Below are 18,763 nucleotides of genomic sequence, written 5' to 3'. Positions count from 1 at the left end.
GAAGATGACATTGAAAAATTAAACTGCAAAAGCATGCAAAATTCAAATTGTGCAATATTTTGCTTTAATATAATTTGGCTTACCAGAATCATCAGGTGATGTGAGAGAAGCACTTTCTTGGGACAGCGTTGTCCAACTGAGATCATCGTCACTCAACATTCTCGGCACAGCCTGTTGCTCAAAAACCACAGGACGTCTGACGAGTCTCTCTTCATCAGCACTGGCGTTTGCTGCTTCTGACAGTCGAGGTGGTTCCATCGTTACAAAGTTGTCATGCAATAATTGGGGTCCTATTGGTTCACACAATTCTTTATCAACGTTAGAGGTTTTCTTCATGGCAGCACGAGCATAACATGCCTCAAGGTCAGCATAATAGCCTAAAAAACTACGAGCTTTGCATTCTACTTTGGAAGGATCCCCAACCATGACAGCTGGACTGCAGTCCTTGCCCTCACACTTCTCTAGCCTCATGTTTCCATTGCTGCGGCTGGAGGCATCACGATTGCTATCACATACATGAGCGTGTACGGCCCTTTCCTCCATGACCACTTCTGGTGCAGTGACCTCATTTGTTAGCTGGGTTCCTACACTATCTATCCAGTCTCCCGCCTTCCGTAACTGGTTTTTACCATTCTTTAACAACTTGGTGTTTGTCACCTCAACCACCTCCGGGAGTGCTCGATTGTTGTTGCTACTGTTGGGATCAAAATCAACCGCACCTCCAGCACTGTCTCCACCCTCAGCACTTTCCAGGCCCATGGCAGTCTGAAGACTAGTAAGGGCATATGTCTTACGATTCTTGGGTGGTGTTGATGCGTCGGATGGAGTGTCTGGCACGCGCCGCATATCAGCGTCCAGCTGGGCATTGTGAGAAGTGCGTAGCCGCAGTGTAAAGGGTGGGTGGGTAGTACCATTCACGGCCAATGGCAATCCATTCCCAACACCCAATTCTCCTGAAGGTGCTCCGGTCCTCACTGCTGTGGCCATGGCGCTTGAGGCTGCGTCAACTGTCAAAATGAAAATAAAGAAATAGTCTCTGCAAGTTCTAACTTTAAATAAAAATATCATTACTTTGTATTTGGGCCACACTAAAAGTCATGAGCATCAGTTGACTCCAAACGTTTGTACCAAATATAGGAGAACATGGATTCTTAGCGACATATATCCATCTATTATATCCACTACACAGGCTCAGGATATGCACACCACTGGTCCATTGTGACAAAATGGCTGTCAACAACATATTGTTTTGTCAACGTGCAGTGATTGAATGCCTCGTGAAGGAAAATAAATCAGTTGCAGATATCTAAGGCCAATTGAGTTAGGTGCACTGATTGGCCAGCATCGGTGCTAGCAGTGTCGGAAGGTGGGTGAAACACTTCAAAGGTGGAAACAAGATCTGCACAATATCTGCAAAATCTGCAAAAAATGCAAATCGCAAATTCAAATCTGAAGATCAAAATCTACAAAAACAATATCTGCCAGCAACCCTCTTCTGGTGAAATTGCCAAAATCAAGACCCTCTGCTCACCTTCACTCCTCTTTTCTCCCGCCTCTGGAACAAACTCCCTCACTCTCTTCAATCCCACTCCTCCCTCCAGGTCTTTAAAACAGCTGTTCACCACCATCTCTTGTCTTCCCCCATCCAAAACCTTGATCTTTTCTACCCCCATTAATTCACCCCAGATCCACTTTTTGAAATACCAACTTCTATCCTGGAAGTCCTAGCAGTGTCCATGTGTTTTTTTTACCTCTCCCACCCTCACCCCGCCCCTTCCCATGCCACCTCCCCGAGGCCCTCTCACTCCCACAGATCTCCCGATGTCCCTAGGCCCCTTAGTTCCAGTGAAGGGAAATCTTAACACTACAGCATACAATGACATTGTAGACGATTGTGTGCTTCCAACTTTGTGGTAACAGTTTGCGGAAGGCCCTTTCCTGTTTCAGCATGACAATGCCCCCGTGCACAAAGCGAGGTCCATACAGAAATGGTTTGTCGAGATCGGTGTGTAAGAACTTGACTGGCCTACACAGAGCCCTGATCTCAACCCCATTGAACACCTTTAGGATGAATTCAAATGCCAACCGCGAGCCAGGCCTAATCGCCCAACATCAGTGCCCGACCTCACTAATGCTCTTGTGGCTGCTGAATGGAAGCAAATCCCCGCAGCAATGTTCCAACATGTTGTGGAAAGCCTTCCCAGAAGAGTGGCGGCTGTTATAGCAGCAAAGGGGGGCCACCATCTCCATATTACTGCCCATTATTTTGGAATGAGAAGTTTGACGAGCACATACAGGTGTGATGTTCGGGCGTCCACATACTTTTGGCCATGTTGTGTGTGTATATATATAATCTATATTATAAAACAGGAGAGTCTGGCTGTCTGTCCCCAAACTACTCCCTCAGTTTTGGGGCTCGCCCCGCCAAACCTCCTGTGGAACGTTTTGGGGTCCCAGCAGATGTAAGGTAGGTAGGAGGTTTCAAAAATTCTTCAATAAAATTAAGATTTTGAAATTAACTCTACTCGATACGAACCTGCCACGAATCCAGAAGTGGACAGATGACGGCAATGATCTGGTTTGATAACATCCCAATACAACCGTGGAGTCAAGCGACAAATGTGAGTGTGGTCCGGCAGATGTCCGACCAATGGGTGCACATTTCAAAAATCGACCCACAAGAACCCCGACACAAGAACCCTGGTGTTGGACTAGCGGCTAGGGTGTCAGCTTAGGATCCTAGGATCCTGGGTTCGAATCCCGGTCGATCGCTGAATTAACGCCAGGGGGGTTGACTTAGCCTGTCATCCTTCCGAGGTCGGCTAATTGAGGACCAGTTCACTGGTAATTCCCTGTTTGTCGTTAAAGGCGGCAAAAAGGGTTGGCGTCAGGAAGGGCATCCGGCCGTAAAACATTGCTTCAAAAAGGGGACCGAAAAACAACAACAACCATGGTTCCCGAAAAAGGCCAACCCCCGCTTGCGGGGAAAAATGGCCTCTAAAGGTGGTTTTTTTTTTTTTTTTTAAGAACCCCGACAACAACAGCAGCAGCAGCAGCAACATGAAGCTCTTGTATACCTACTTGCGTTGCCGAACTTCACACTCCTTTGTTCGGCCAATTATAGTGGCGTTACACACATCAGAATCTTTCCTTTCAATCTCCTTGAAATCTTTGTCTGCCCTTACACACTCCACCCTCCTACACACATTCACATCTACCTGAATCCTCCCCCGCACCTCTGCCTCATACTTACCATCCTCAGTTACTATCCCCCCTCCCCCAACCCCCGCCCCCCACCACCCCAGATGCAAATCTTACCTATTTCCCTGTCTGGTCTCCTTCCCCTCTAACCTAATTGATTCACGAGTTATCAAACAGAGTGACCACTATATTCGTCATGGGTGTGTGTCTGTCTGTCTGTGTGTCTGTCTGTCTGTCTGTCTGTCCGCAGCATAACTACCCGATGATATCATCCGATCTTGATGAAACTTGGGTGGGAGGTTGACATCATGATCTAGTTGTGTCCTGCCTAGAGTGGGCATATTGCGCCCATTGTGGGCGGAGCGACGCCCGAAAAAGATGTCTTATTAGGGGGTAATCGAGTTCAAGCTACATCTTCTCCGAGGGAGTTGGTGGAATCTGACAGGGGTTTCGGTATTTGGCGAGGCCAATGTCATGTGTCCAGCCCCACGGAGCTCGATTTTTCATTTTCGTCCAAAGGTCAAGGTCACAAGGTCACGAAATTTAGAAAAGTCGATTTTTGATGGTTTTATTACATTGTTCGCTTCCTGGTCGGGTGAAATGTCATACATGATCTTATATTATCACATACATCATGAAATACAAGTTTTCCAAAACAATTTCAGAATCTTCGACCTTTGACCTTTGAAGGTCACAAAGGTCACCGAATTTTCGGTATTGTGTAGCTAACTAACCTCATAACTGATTATACATTATTTTCTATCTCATTTCAAGGTCAGTAACCTTCGTTTTGATATTTACAGGCCAGCACCACACAATTACGTACAGCTGGCTCTTAAAGGCCTGCGCACGCAGCGCATTGGGGCCCTTTGTAAATAGGCATGTACACCGCATGTCGGGGGCCGACACCTGCCACGTGGGCCCCCGGCCCATCCAGTCCGGGCCTGTTTCGGTTATAGTCCATCCTTTGTCAATGAATACCGCTCGCTCGTGAACCATCGTCGTCTCCTGACTTGTATTCATTTATTTTCTCTGCTGCCCGACCCACACCTCAGTCTTCTCCAAACTCTTCTTTAACCGATGCCTCCCAAATGTATCGTTCCACACCCCCAGTACATCCGGCAACTCCACCACAATAGCCAGATCATCCGCATACAACACCCTCCGCAGAATATCCCTCATGTTCACCTTCCTGCTTACCAGCTCTATCACCATGATAAACAGGAGTGGGCAGAGAGAGAGCTTCTCTGCCTCACACCGATGTTCACGCTGAACTCCTCAGACATCCGAAGACCAGCAAAAATTCTTCCCTTTGTTCCCTTGTCCATCCATTCCACCAACTTAGCTTCTGCTTCCGGCACTCCCATCCATCTCTGTTGCAAGCACCATCTCTCTCGGGAAAGTGTTATAGGCCTTCTCCATATCCACAAATCCCAATCCCATTTCACCTTTCACCTCCAATGTCTTCTCCACCAGCTGTCTCAGCATGAACATCTTATGAGTCTTTACCCTGCCCTTTCTAAAGGCCTGCTGCTCTTCTCCGATCTCCACTCTCTTCCTTATCTGCCTGTCCAGAATCATCTCCTGCACCTTCCTGGCATTACTGAGGAGCTTAAGGCCGGCCCCCCCTGTACGTCTCTGGATCTTGAACATCGCCCTCCCCCCCCCCCCCCTTCCATATTGGCAAAATTAACTCTGTCCTCCACTCCTCCGGAAATGAACCCTCTATCACACATGCAATCAACAGCCTCTTCGTCCACCTGACTGACTTTGCCCTCTGCAATTATCATCTCTGCACATACTGTACATCATCAATGTCTGGTGCTCTTCCCTTCTTCATCCTCTTCAATGCTGTCCGCACTTCCTCTTCCATGATATCCACCAACCCCAATTTCCCCTCCACATAACTTGGTACCTCCAGCTCGCCATTGCTTCCTTCCTGGTTCAACAGCTCTTTGAAATATCGTTCCCACACCTTCAATACTGCACCCCTCTCTGTCACTAGTCTCCTGCCACAATCCGTAATCACCACCCCCACCTTCAAGTCTTTGCTATCCTCATCGCTGTCACGAGCTAATTTATAGATCATCTTCATCCCACCATACTCTTACAACTTGTATGCCACCTCCTCCATGTCATGTCATTCCACACCTTATCCACAGCTCTCCTTGCTACCTTCTTCTTCTGCCGATACAGGTGCTGCAACCCTGCATCCAGCTACCTCCCTCCATCCTTAATTTTCTCTATCCTCTTCCCAATCAGCTTCTTTTCACCAACTGCCTTTGCTACTTCCTCCGGCCACCATTCCTGGCTTCTATACCTCGCCAATGCACCCTTTCCTGACGTCCTCCCACACAAATCTTCTACAATTCGCCTAAACACCTCTCCGTACGTCTTTCACTCCTCCTCCAAACCTCCCGCTTCTTTGCTAAGTTGCTCATACCTGGCCCTCCCCCTCTCCTTATTGTCTATGACAACATTGCCTCTACACTTCCCCCATTTAATAACCTTACGCTCCCTGCTCTTAACCTCCCACCTTTTCTTCATCTGTACCACAAACACCCCAGGCTTGTGCTTGGTGGTAACATGCTCTCCTGCCACTGCCTTGCAATCCTTAGCCCTCCACAACTATCGCCTCCTTACCACCACCAAATCCAGTTCAGTTCTGAGCTGTCCACTCACTACTATAGGTAATCTTGTGTCTTTCCCGTTTTTGAAAGAACGAGCCACCTATGGCCATCCCATTCACCACCACCAGCTCGACCAGCTATTGACCCTCTTTTCCTTGTTCCCCAACCAAATTTACCAACAGATTCCTCTTCACCAGGCTCCTCTACTCCGACATGCATGTTAAAGTCCCCAGCAATAAACAGCATCACCTCCAGCTCAACCATTCCCATCAACCTCTCCAGTGCGTCCCTGAATTCCTTCTTCTATATCCCAGTCCTTCCTGTTTGTGGCCTATATACCAACATAACACACACCATTTGCCACTGCATCACCACCAATTCCACAACTATCAGTTCCTCCTTTCTTTCTTCTCTGACCTCCTGCTTGCTGATCTCTTCCGATGCTATTATTCCCACGCCATTACTCCTTCCATCTTCACCCACGGGCAACAGCTTGTATCCTCCTACCCATCTTCTTGCTCTGTTCCCTTTTCATCTGGTCTCCTGCACACATAACACTTCCAACCTTCTCTGCATAATCTCCACCACCTCGACCTCTCTTCCACTCCTCTCCCCCCCCCATTGATCCCACATTCAAACTACCTAGCTGAACGTCGCTTCTGAACCGCTACCGGCCTAGCAGAGCTAGTACGATCTTGATTAATTTGGGACATTCAGGTCATCAATGAGTAGCATTGCCCAGGCTGACCTGCTGGACCTATTATTCTAGACTGTTATCATAATTCTGTGTGCACGCATGCACACACACACTGCTCTTTCTCCAATCGCTCCCCCTTCATCCCTAAAAGCACCCCTCCCTCCACACTTGAATCCTCTCTACCATCCTCGAGGCAGTCATCCCTACCTCCACCAGACTCACTCCATCTTCTCTTTCCCCTCCACACCACTCCCTCCCTCTTCTCTTCCTCCCCTTCCACCCCACACCTCACACCATCCCTCTTCGCTTCCTCCCCTACCCCACTACCTCTACTATTCCTCCTCCCCTCCAGCCCACACCCAGCATCTTCTCTTCCTCCCCTCACCCCAACCCCTCCACTCTTCTCTTCTCTTCTCTTCTCTTCCTCCTCTCACCCCACTCCCTCCCCTCTTCTCTTCTCTTCCTACCCCAACCCCTTTCCCTCCCCTTCCTTACATCTCGCCCCACCCGCTGTCCTCAATACATTAAATTCACCAAATGTCCGTCCGTCTGTCTGTCTGTCCGTTCGAAGGTACCGCAAAAACAGCTGAACCGATCGCAACGATATTTTGGGTGGGTAATCCTGGGATCCCCAGGAGTAAAATAGGCTATTTAATTTTTCCAATTTCAGCTTTGGTCTCCAGCATTCTCAGGTTTGGACTCCCGCATAACATTCGCGTTGGGCATAACGCTCATTGTGACTATGTTTTCATTGTGGCGATGTTGTTTTCCCGGGTGCTGCACAAACGGGTGCACCGATCGCTGCACGGCTGCACCGATCGGACTCGGTGACCTCGGACAAAGACCTTTTATAAGGACACGGGTTGAATCCCTGCTTGAGAGAATTCCAACCCCCTGCCCGCCATCACGGCGGGCTCTCCAACTCACAATCCCATGAGATATGCGGAAAGGACGACCCAAAACCAATATAAACATCATTAAACATCATTCGTATATAAACATCATTAAAAGTAGATAATGACCTCGGCTAAAGTTCAAACGACGTTTAATCTCTACATGAGAGAATTCCACATAGCTATTTGGGCAGTGTATACGCTAACAGATCACTGTCTCCATCGATCTTGCCAAGGCCGTAACACCTATTGGCTCAAAATCCTTTTAACTGTTGATTTGGTAGTTTTTACAATGAAGGAAACACGTACCGGGAGTACATACGACATAGCGATTGTGAACACGATTATCGATCATGATTCACGATCACAATCATCACGATCATAGTGTATCGATCACGATTTGAAACACGATGGAATAATATTTACCGATATGAACAGTGATGCGGCTTCTATTGAAATTCTAAAGATACTGTTTAGATTTTCATGATTTGCGTGCGATATGATTTCACGGATGTTTATATGAATCGTTTAAAATAAAAAAGCCTTCAATTTCTGATATTTTACCTTTTAATTTGGGCTCCCCAATTGAAGCCCCGCCCGTATGGCGGGTACTGTTGCTAGTATATTAAACTAGCAGAGAACCCAGTTCCACCAGGATATTGTAAGGGAATTTGTTTCCAATAGAGTGGAATATTTAGTGAGTTTGACAGGAATGTCCTTTGACAGCATAATGGCAGGGACCAGTGGAAATCCCGCATCATGTAAAATGTGACCAAGTCCTCAACCCCTGCCCCACGTCCTCAAGCCATCCCCCCAAACCCCAAATAATCAGGCCCCACAATGGCTTCAACCCCCCTCCCTAAAACTTCAACCCACCCACTTTCCTAACTCTGTCCCTTCCCTGCCCTCCCCCTCCACCCCACTCACAACTCTGTCCTCCACTCCCCTTTTCTTGTACATTAAATTCTCCTTTATACATTAAATTTCTGTTGAATACTGAAAAAAAACAAGAAGACGTCATGCATAGCACGGTACTTGCAAAATCCACCCCCCCCCCCTTCCCAAAAGTTTTCCATTGATACAGGAAATTGTCCATTTCATGAAGATTAAAATTTATAATCTTGATCAAAGCTCGAGTCAACAGGATGAAAAGTGACGATTTTTCAGATGAAAAATGATTTTGGAAGGTTGACCTTGAGTTGACCTTTGACCTTTTGACCTCAAAATAGTTAGTTTCCTTATTTAGTGACTCAATGTGCAAATGCTGTTCAATTTTCAAGTCAATCAGATGAAAATTGAGGATTTTAGAAATATGGCCTTTGTTGACCTTTTGGCCTATGTTGACCTCAAGTATACTTGGTAGTTGAATTCAGTGACCAGATATGCAAGTCCTCTTCAAATTTCAAGTCAATCAGATGAAAATTGAGGATTTTAGAAATGTGGCCCATGTTGACCTTTTGGCCTATGTTGACCTCAAATATACTTGGTGGTTGAATTCAGTGACCAGATATGCAAGTCCTCTTCAAATTTCAAGTCAATTGGATGAAAATTGAGGATTTTAGAAATTTGAAATAATTGTTGTTGACCTTTTGGCCGATGTTGACCTCAAGAATACTTGGTGGTTGAATTCAGTGACCAGATATGCAAGTCCTCTTCAAATTTCAAGTCAATTGGATGAAAATTGAGGATTTTAGAAATATGGCCTTTGTTGACCTTTTGGCCTATGTTGACCTCAAGTATACTTGGTGGTTGAATTCAGTGACCAGATATGCAAGTCCTCTTCAAATTTCAAGTCAATTGGATGAAAATTGAGGATTTTAGAAATTTGAAATAATTGTTGTTGACCTTTTGGCCTATGTTGACCTCAAGAATACTTGGTGGTTGAATTCAGTGACCAGATATGCAAGTCCTCTTCAAATTTCAAGTCAATCAGATGAAAATTGAGGATTTTAGAAATGTGGCCCATGTTGACCTTTTGGCCTATGTTGACCTCAAATATATTTGGTGGTTGAATTCAGTGACCAGATATGCAAGTCCTCTTCAAATTTGAAGTCAATTGGATGAAAATTGAGGATTTTAGAAATTTGAAATAATTGTTGTTGACCTTTTGGCCGATGTTGACCTCAAGAATACTTGGTGGTTGAATTCAGTGACCAGATATGCAAGTAGTCTTCAAATTTCAAGTCAATTGGATGAAAATTGAGGATTTTAGAAATTTGGCCTATGTTGACCATTTGGCCGATGTTGACCTCAAAAATACGTGGTGGTTGAATTCAGTGACCAGATATGCAAGTCCTCTTCAAATTTCAAGTCAATCGGATGAAAATTGATGATTTTAGAAATTTAGCAAAGTTGGTGACCTTTGGCCGATGTTGACCTTTTGACCTATTGATCCCAAAAATAATAGGCTTCTTGCTTTTGACCAACTCTACCATTTGCTGAAGTTTCGTGAAGATCGGTTGAAAATTGTGACCTGTAGGCCGGTGACAAACAGGCAGACAGACAGACAGACAAACAGACAGAACCACAAACACAACCGACCAATATACTTGAAAAATCTTCGCTTTTGCAAGTAAAAAATGAAAGTACATTTTTCAGAATAATATTTGGCCAATACATACATTGATAAGGCGTAAAAGAAAAATTGCTGCCAGAAAGCCTTCGTCCCATCTCTTTCCCTCCGTCTCAGCACATGCCCTTTTCAGATATTTCCCTGCAACAAAAAATAACAATCATTTGTAAATAAAAAGATCATAACATGCTTGTTGAACAACAATAATAATAATAATAATAATAATAATAATAATAATAATATATGTATTTTATATAGCGCTTTTCAAGAAGCCCAAAGACGCTTTGACAGAGTACAAACAATTACAATACAAACAGATTACAATAAGAATGTAATTGAGAACTTATGTTAAAAACAGGGCCACTTTGTAAAAGGACGTTCAGAACATCAATACAGATGGATTTCACAGATCCACAAGAGCTCCGCATGGTTGTTGTTGTTGTGGTTGTGGTTCTTGTTGGGGGTCGATTTTTGAAATGTGCACCCATTGGTCGGACAGCTCTCGGACACAGTCTCACCCACATTTGTTGCTCGACTCTACCTACCAAAGCCTGGCACCCACACGAAATAACATGGCCGCCATTTTGGTTTTCTTGTGGGCCAAAGGCATCAGAGGGCTGTAGGCCTCTGCAGATTATATATTGACCGGGTTTGTTGCAAGAGATTTCTATTGACTTTGTATGGGTCGAGTGTTACTCATGATGAGCAACCCCAAAAAATCGAATCAATGTCGAATAAAAAGTGTTAGCCACGTTTAATCAAGCCAATCAGCACGCATGGTAAGCAGCTCCCCAACAAACTAGATGGTATTCATACAATACTTACCCTGCGCAGTCAACTTGTTGCGAGCCAACTCTTCTGTTTTTGAACATTTTTTTCCTTTGATCCAATATGGCTGCCAGACCACGTGAGCGATGACATCATAAATTTATATTCTCCAATATAATTGTTGCATAGATCACGCTCAATACATTTCAAAATGTGGCACCAATTTCGTCATCGTCAACAACTATTCCCCATATGGAGTTCTTTACAATGAGCCATGTTTCAATTTTTTCCCATGCAGCGGTTTTGGAGATACAGAGGTGCAACATTTTTCGGTTTTTTCAAGATGGCGCCTGTACCCCGTGACCTATGATGCATTGGTCATCATTAAAATATTCTAAAGGAGGAGGCGCTCCTATGGCGAAAATTTTGTGTCCATCAGACCAACAGTTGCTGAATTTTTTAAAATAATAATCGGATGGATGTGTTGTATTTGTCGAATTATGACGTCATATCGAAGGCATCGATGACATCATCATTAACATATCTTATTCCCCATGGGGAGTAGTTGACAATGAGGCAGGTTTAAATTTTTTCCATGGAGTGGTTTCAGAGATAGAGGTGCGAAGTTTTTCCAAGATGGCGCCTGTATCCCGTGGCCTAGACGTCATAATAATCATTAAAATATTCTACAGGAGGCCTTCCGATGGTAAAAATGTAATGTCAATCGGACCAACTGTTGCCGAGAAAATGATTTTTTTTAAATGCAGACACAGCACACGGCACAGGTACGGCACATGGCACACGGACGCAACTGAATGCTCAACTCTGCTTTTCGCTTCGCGATCGCAGGATAACAACATTGCATAATTTTGGAACGGCCCCATATTGGTGTGAAACAATCTGTGACGATGCAACAAATCAGCTCATTCTGACAAAACCATGGTCGAGACTGTCATGGTTGATAGGTGTCTTTTTTGGCTCGTGAAAGAGCTAACATTAATCACACAAGAAGTCAAACCGACACGTAAACACAAAATAAGGGGAGCGGTAGACAAGATGGGGAGAGAGGGGGAAGGAAACAAACACAACATTTGAGAGCAGGGACATCAAGAGAACTGTGGGAGGGAGAGGGCTTGGGGGGAGGTGAGAGAGGTATAAAACGTATGGCCACTGCAAGGACTTCAAGGAAAGAAGTTGGAATTTCAAAAAAGTGTATCTGGGGTGAATTAGCGGGGGTAGAAAAGATCAAGGTTTTGTATGGGTGAAGATAAGAGATGGTGGTGAACAGATGTTTTAAAGACCTGGAGGGAGGAGTGGGATTGAAGGGAGTGGGGGAGTTTGTTCCAGAGGCAGGAGAAAAGGGGAATGAAAGAGTGAAGGTGAGCAGAGAGCCTAGATTTTGGCAGTTTCACCATAAGAGGGTTGCTTGTAGATCTTGTGCGACCTGTAGGAATATTTGGGGAACAGAGCCCAGACAGAGCTGGGGGAGAAAGGCCAGAGAGGAGTCGATAGAAGACAGACTAATTAATATTTTAACAGCGCATTAAATGATGTTTCCAAATCATGCTGCTCATCTTTTAAGAGTGCTTTAAATGTGTGTTTCCCAATCACGATGTTCATCTTTTAAGAGTGCTTCAAGTGTGTTTCCCAATCACGATGTTCATCTTTTAAGAGTGCGTTAAATGCATATTTCCCAATCACGATATTCATCTTTTACGAGTGCTTTAAATACGTGTTTCCCAATCACGCTGTTCATCTTTTAAGAGTGCTTTAAATGCATATTTCCCAATCACGATGTTCATCTTTTAAGAGTGCTTTAAATACGTGTTTCCCAATCACAGTGTTCATCTTTTAAGAGTGCTTTAAATTAATGTTTCCCAATCACGCTGTTCATATTTTAAGAGTGCTTTAAATGCACATTTCCCAATCACGCTGTTCATCTTTTAAGAGTCCTTTAAATGCGCGTTTCCCAATCACGCTGTTCATCTTTTAATAGTCTTTAAATGTGTTTCCCAATCATGCTGTTCATCTTTTAAGAGTGCTTTAAATGCGCATTTCCCAATCACGCTGTTCATCTTTTAAGAGTCCTTTAAATGCGCATTTCCCAATCACGCTGTTCATCTTTTAAGAGTCCTTTAAATGCGCGTTTCCCAATCACGCTGTTCATCTTTTAATAGTCTTTAAATGTGTTTCCCAATCATGCTGTTCATCTTTTAAGAGTGCTTTAAATGCACATTTCCCAATCACGCTGTTCATCTTTTAAGAGTCCTTTAAATGCGCGTTTCCCAATCACGCTGTTCATCTTTTAATAGTCTTTAAATGTGTTTCCCAATCATGCTGTTCATCTTTTAAGAGTGCTTTAAATTCACGTTTCCCAATCACACTGTTCATCTTTTAAGAGTGCTTTAAATGCCCAATCGGCCCATTACCGGATTTTGTCCCAGGTTATGACCACAATTCAGTCATTCTTGTTTCACCATAACTGCAACGAAGCATGGCACAAATTGTTTTTATTAATCTCCAAAACCAAATTGTTCTGAAAGGAATGCACTGTGCAACCTGGGTTTATAATAATTAGTTGAGCAGTTTTCAAGAGCAACTACATATAAATAGCAAAATCCCTTATCATACTAAAATATGCAATTTGGTATCTGTCTGTCTATCTGACCGCCATACATTCGGCCGTTACTTATCCAATCTCAACCAAACCTGCCAAGGGGGCTAAAGGGTCATGCCGGAGGTTGTAGTGACTTAATCTGCTCGCTCTCAAAAGGGGGGTTTCGTTGCGCGTTTTTGCGTTTGCGTCAAAGGGGGGGGGGGGGAGGGGGCATTTGATGAACTCCATGTTAAGGTGCATATAGCTTATTGTGGCGCTTCGTGCAGCACACCTACTGGAAGTAAAATTATTATAACCACAATCTACTCGGACTTGACCTGAGACTTGGACTTGATGTCTGGGGACTTGTGATTTACTTGTGGCTTGAGTTTATAATGATTTGTTGACAATGTTCTGAATACAATTGTTGAATGCCCGCAGCCTGTGGTGTCTGGAATTGGGGACCCGTCGGAGGGGGAGGGGGGGGGGTCTGTTTGGGCGACCAACGACAAGGAGACATCGACAGCCTTGGTGACCAGAACAGGCCGAGAGAGCCTGTGTGGTGTGGAGACCCTCTCCGGCGAGATGAACAGCAAAGGAGCTGTTTGGCTGTCAGGGGCTGAGAAGTTGAAGGGTGGGGGGGGGGGGGGGGGGGGAGGGAGGGTGGGAAGGGATGGGGCGTAGAAGTCGTAACGTCGAGTGACTTGTGTTTTGGACTGCGGGCACCACAGCCTGAAGCGCCCCCCACCATCCTGGTTGTACAAGACCCCCCCCGCTGCCTAATTGAGGACCACACGTGTGTAATAAGAATTAAGCCAAGGTCTTGCAGGGAAGGAAATGGATGATTTGATAATTGTTGTGTACGAGTGTGGGAGGGGGAAAGTCCACCCGATCCATACAACTTTAACTATGCCAAAAGGACAGGGCACAACAAATTTTGGATTAGGCACATTGGGATGGCTCCACAGGTAATGTTGGGAATTGTGGCATCCACCGGGGGACGTGGTCTTTAGAATGGTCATTGTACAAACGTTAACAAGTTTTGAGTTGGGTTCAATTGTCAATAAGGTAGGCTTGCATGTTTGTTTTGAACCATTCTTACCCACTCCAGGAAATCGGAGTGAGGACCAAAGAAAAATTGTAAATATTTGAATGTTGCAGCTAAGGGTGTAAAACGCCAAGGAGATTAGGTAAGTTAGCTGTGGCTCGCTTCCCACAGCCCCTCCTAATTTATTTTGTAAGCTAATTAGGTGTGTCGGTCAGTGATGAGGCTGGAACTGTAACCCCTGCATTGAAACTTGCAGGAGCTACGACTCCAGGGGGGGGGGGCATGGGGGCTGCTTTACATTTATGGGGGGTAGACAGAATACCGTAGACAAACAACAACAGGCATTTTAAGGCCATTTTCCCTGCAAGAGCAGGGGTTAGCGTTGCGGTCCCCATGACAATCTTCTCCATTTTGCCCTATTTTCTGCATCTCCCCTTGCTAGAGCTAGAGCCCTGGTGTTGGGCTAGCGGCTAGGGTGCCAGCTTAGGATCCTAGGATCCTGGGTTCGAATCCCGGTCGATCGCTGAATTAACGCCAGGGGGTTGACTCAGCCTGTCATCCTTCCGAGGTCGGCTAATTGAGTACCAGTTCACTGGTAATTCCCTGCTTGTCGTAAAAGGCGACAAACAGGGTTGGCGGCAGGAAGGGCATCCGGCCGTAAAACATTGCTTCAAAAAGGGGACGAAAAACAACAACAACCACGGTCCCCGAAAAAGGGCCAACCCCCGCTTTGCGGGGAAAAATGGCCTCCAGAGGTTTTTTTTTTTTTTTTTTTTTTTTTTTTTTTTTTTGCTTTAATCGCTTCCTCAACTTCCTTCTCGGTTATCTTCTCTGCCGGTCCTAAAACTGGGTTACTCTCTATGTTGCCATCCCATTCATTCTCTGCATTCATCGGTATTTCCATATATCTCTTCCATCGTCCTTTAATTCCATCTGGGTCCACAACGATTTGTCCCACTTCATCCTTCAAGCAACTCAACCCCATCACATCACACCTCTCTTTCGCTATCTGCTTTGCAATCCTGAATACCGCTCTCTGATCCTCTTCCGAATCCAAGCATTCTCCGAACATTTTCCTCGGTGCCTCCTGCGCCTTTGCTACCTCTTTCTTTGCCGCCTTCTTGGCTGCCTTATAACTTTCATGCTCTGCCTTTTCTGCCCCTATACCCTTTGCCTTCTGCCACTCCTTGAACTTCTTCCTCTTTTCGTCAATCTTCTTTCCAACTTCATCATCCCACCACCATGTTTCCGAGTCCCTCGGTGGTCCTTTTGTCCATCCACATACCTCACCAACGGCTCCCAACAGGTAGAATATATAGAATACCGCAGGAAAGGTAGAAATGTATAGGAAATAGTATGGACCATGTGACATGTCGTAGCGATTGCAGTCCCCTACTAGCGGCCATTTTTCTTATTTTCTGTGAATTTTAATTTATGCAGAAACTGATGAAGGAGAAAAAAAAATCGGACTAGCTAATATATTGTTGCGAATATGGAATTTGGCCTCCATATCCGCTTGTAAATATTCCCCTATTTCCCCAATACTCCCCAACTATCCCCAATCCCCCATTCCCTAGTCCCATTGTCTGTAAACAACACTCTGTAGAACCGACCTTCCCCTTTTTCCCCCATTAAATGTCGTGCCCAGGTCCACCGCATCTCACGTAGACAACTTTCGGACATCTTGCTAGTTATTCTTAGTCTATGTCAGTTAAGGACTCGTTTCCATTAATTCTGACTCTTCGTTGCACCAGAATGTGATTATATGGCACCAGTAGTGAGTTTAGGACCTTCCCATACCTCCCCGCATCTCTTCCCCATGAAGAAGCTACAACAACAACAACTACAACAGCAGAGGGGGGCGGCGCGGCGACGGCGCGGGGAGTGTGCGTCCTCACACCGGCTCGGTTAGCCGCCATGACCATGCGCTCCGACGGGGTTACCACGAAGGGGCTGGCTGTCAGCTCCTCGTCAAGGGCGGAGCCTGGTAACCCCCCCCCGCACCCAATAAGAAGGGTGGACCGATTCCATCTGGGGCGGAGCTAACGAGCCGAGGGCGTGTCACTCCCCGCCGGATATACGAAGCGACTCACCGGACGTGACGTGAGATGCGCCCCCAGCTTGAGAAGACAAGAAAGATACCTCCGAGCGCTGAGAGACCTCCTGCATCTTTTGGGCCGCGCTATCCTGTCCCTGAGCACAAGGTGCACCTTGTGCTGGCCATCGAATACCCGCTTTCCTTGCCATCAATCCCCGTGTGAGTCAGTTTTTGTCCTGTTTATCTGTCGTCTGTCGGGGCTATTATAAGACCGTAATTAAGTGCCTATCTTACTATGCTGTACCTCTCATCCCTGTAATCTGACCTTCCGCCCTAATATAATCTCCTCCGGAGGTCTTGAGAACCGTATCCCTGGTGTCGTGTCATTTTAATCCCAGCCGTGTGTCTTTTCCTCAATTGATCTAGCGTAGCGCGACTCGGCAACGTTCGAGTATAATCGGGTAACTTGTGCAGACGTGGTCATACCAAACCGCTCGGTAAACTAACATCCACCACCGCGTCTGTAACAATTGGTGTCGAGGAGTGGAATTCGGACCCGGGACTAAATTTATTAGGCCCAAACTTTGGGAGGTAGAATCGATCCGGAGCGCGTTTACTGCGCTCGACGAAATTATAACGGCGAAATTTGATTTTGTTATACGGAAATAAAAACCCGAATTTTGAAAGTCGCGCTATGGCAGACCAAGTCGGCTGGGGTCCGGTAGTGGAGAGTGAGGCAGGGTCGGTCCAGGACCAAATTGAGGGACGCGAGGAGAGCGAAGCAGTGAGGGTAGCAGGTTCGCAAAATAGCGCCGTCACGCACGAAGTAGCGGGCGCGCAAAATGGCGCCTCGCAGATGGCCACGGCGTCCACGCCCGCGACCGTGGCAGCGCCCCTGGTGGATTTGAACCTTTTTTTTCTACAAATGAAGGCCCTTATGGCCCAGAATAGTGAGCAAATGAGGGCTAATAGTGAGCGATTGGAGGGCCAAATGGGGGTAATGAGGGACGAAGCGAGGGCTCGGAGTGAGCAATTGGGGGTAATGGGAAACCAAATGGGGGTAATGAGGGACGAAGCGAGGGGTACCAGTGAGGGGTTAGACAATAATTTTAAGGGATTAGACAAGAAATTTGGGAAGTTAGACAATAATTTTGAGGAGTTAGACAAGAAATTTGGGAAGTTAGACAATAATTTTGAGGGGTTAGACAACGGGATAAAAGAGGTGAGAAATGGGTTAATGGGGGTAGAAAACAGAATGGCCGCTCAAGAGAATCAAATGGAAGGGATGCAAAAGGGGTTAGAGGGGGTAGAAAATAGAATGGCTGCCCAGGAGAATCAGATAGAGGGAGTGAAAAATGGGTTAGAGGGGTTAGAAAACAGTATGGAAGGCAAATTGAGGGACATGAGGGACCAAGCGGAAAGGAAAGTTAAACAAATGGAGCAGCAGATAGAGGGGGTCAGAATGGGGGTAGAAACTAAACTGGATGCTCACAGGGAGGAAATGGAGCAGATGAGGGTGGCATCTGGGCAGGAGATGCAAGTGATGGGAGAGGAGATCAGAGGAGGAGTGAGTGAGGAGGTCGGAGGAGTGCGCGAGGAGGTGAGGCACTGTAAGGAGCACATGGAGAAGGAGGTGAGAAAGGGGACTGTAAAGTTACAAGGGGGCATAGAGGACCTGACGCAGGAGGTGGAGCAGCTGACGGTGGGACAGACGGAGTTAGTGGAGCAGGTTCAAAGGAACACTGCGGTATTAGGAGGTTTAAAAGCGACACAGAAAGAACTAAAAGATGACTTGGTAGCGACGAAGAGGGAATGTCAGACGGTACGTGAGGGACTGACAGCGAGGTTGGACGAGGTGGTAGAGGTAATGGAGACGAAGGACCGGCAGGTGAGGACGCACCTGGAAACGGTCAAGGTAGCCTTAGAGGATGAGCTTGAGGAGACGTACCGGGGAATAAAAGAGGTGAAGCAGAAATTAGAAGAAGTGGAAGAAGGGATGAGCGAAATTAAGAAGCGACGGAGAGGGGATAAGAAAGAGATAAAAGAGGAAGTAAAAGAATTGGTCCAAAGTCTGTGTTTGGATCGTGATGATGTGCTCATTAACCGGATGAGGGATTCGCAGGTGATGGAGGAGAAGCGAAGAGGAAGAGGACCCGGTGTAAGTGGTGACCAATATGGTCGTGCGTATGATGCGCCAGGGGATTTAAGAAGCTTGGGGGTCGAGATGGACCCGGGTGTTCGTGAGAGGCCGTTGGTGAAGTGTGTGACAGGTCTGGTGTGCGAAAAAGGAGGTGTGCGAGAAAGTCCGACTCTGGGGTGT

At 46.1% G+C, this 18,763-nt stretch overlaps 1 protein-coding gene across 9 annotated transcripts in view; it reads right to left on the bottom strand.

Moving 5' to 3' along the window:
* LOC137425717 (amyloid beta precursor protein binding family B member 2) overlaps positions 1-18,763 on the bottom strand; it is a 156,049-nt gene that overhangs the window by 107,044 nt on the left and 30,242 nt on the right. For all 9 annotated transcript variants that reach the window (XM_068114435.2, XM_068114439.2, XM_068114436.2 and 6 more), the window contains exons 2-3: positions 10,043-10,134; positions 84-1,007 (exon numbers count right to left, since the gene is read on the bottom strand). In XM_068114435.2, the coding sequence (XP_067970536.2) occupies positions 84-1,007; positions 10,043-10,091 (973 nt within the window). In that variant the 5' untranslated portion in view covers positions 10,092-10,134. The remainder of the gene's footprint in view (positions 1-83; positions 1,008-10,042; positions 10,135-18,763) is intronic.

Source organism: Myxine glutinosa, chromosome 4 (genome assembly GCF_964187855.1).
Source record: "Myxine glutinosa chromosome 4, kmMyxGlut1.1, whole genome shotgun sequence".
NCBI classification, from domain to species: domain Eukaryota; kingdom Metazoa; phylum Chordata; class Myxini; order Myxiniformes; family Myxinidae; genus Myxine; species Myxine glutinosa.
Note: the sequence above shows the minus strand (reverse complement) of the source record. Positions and strands in the feature narration are given on the sequence as shown.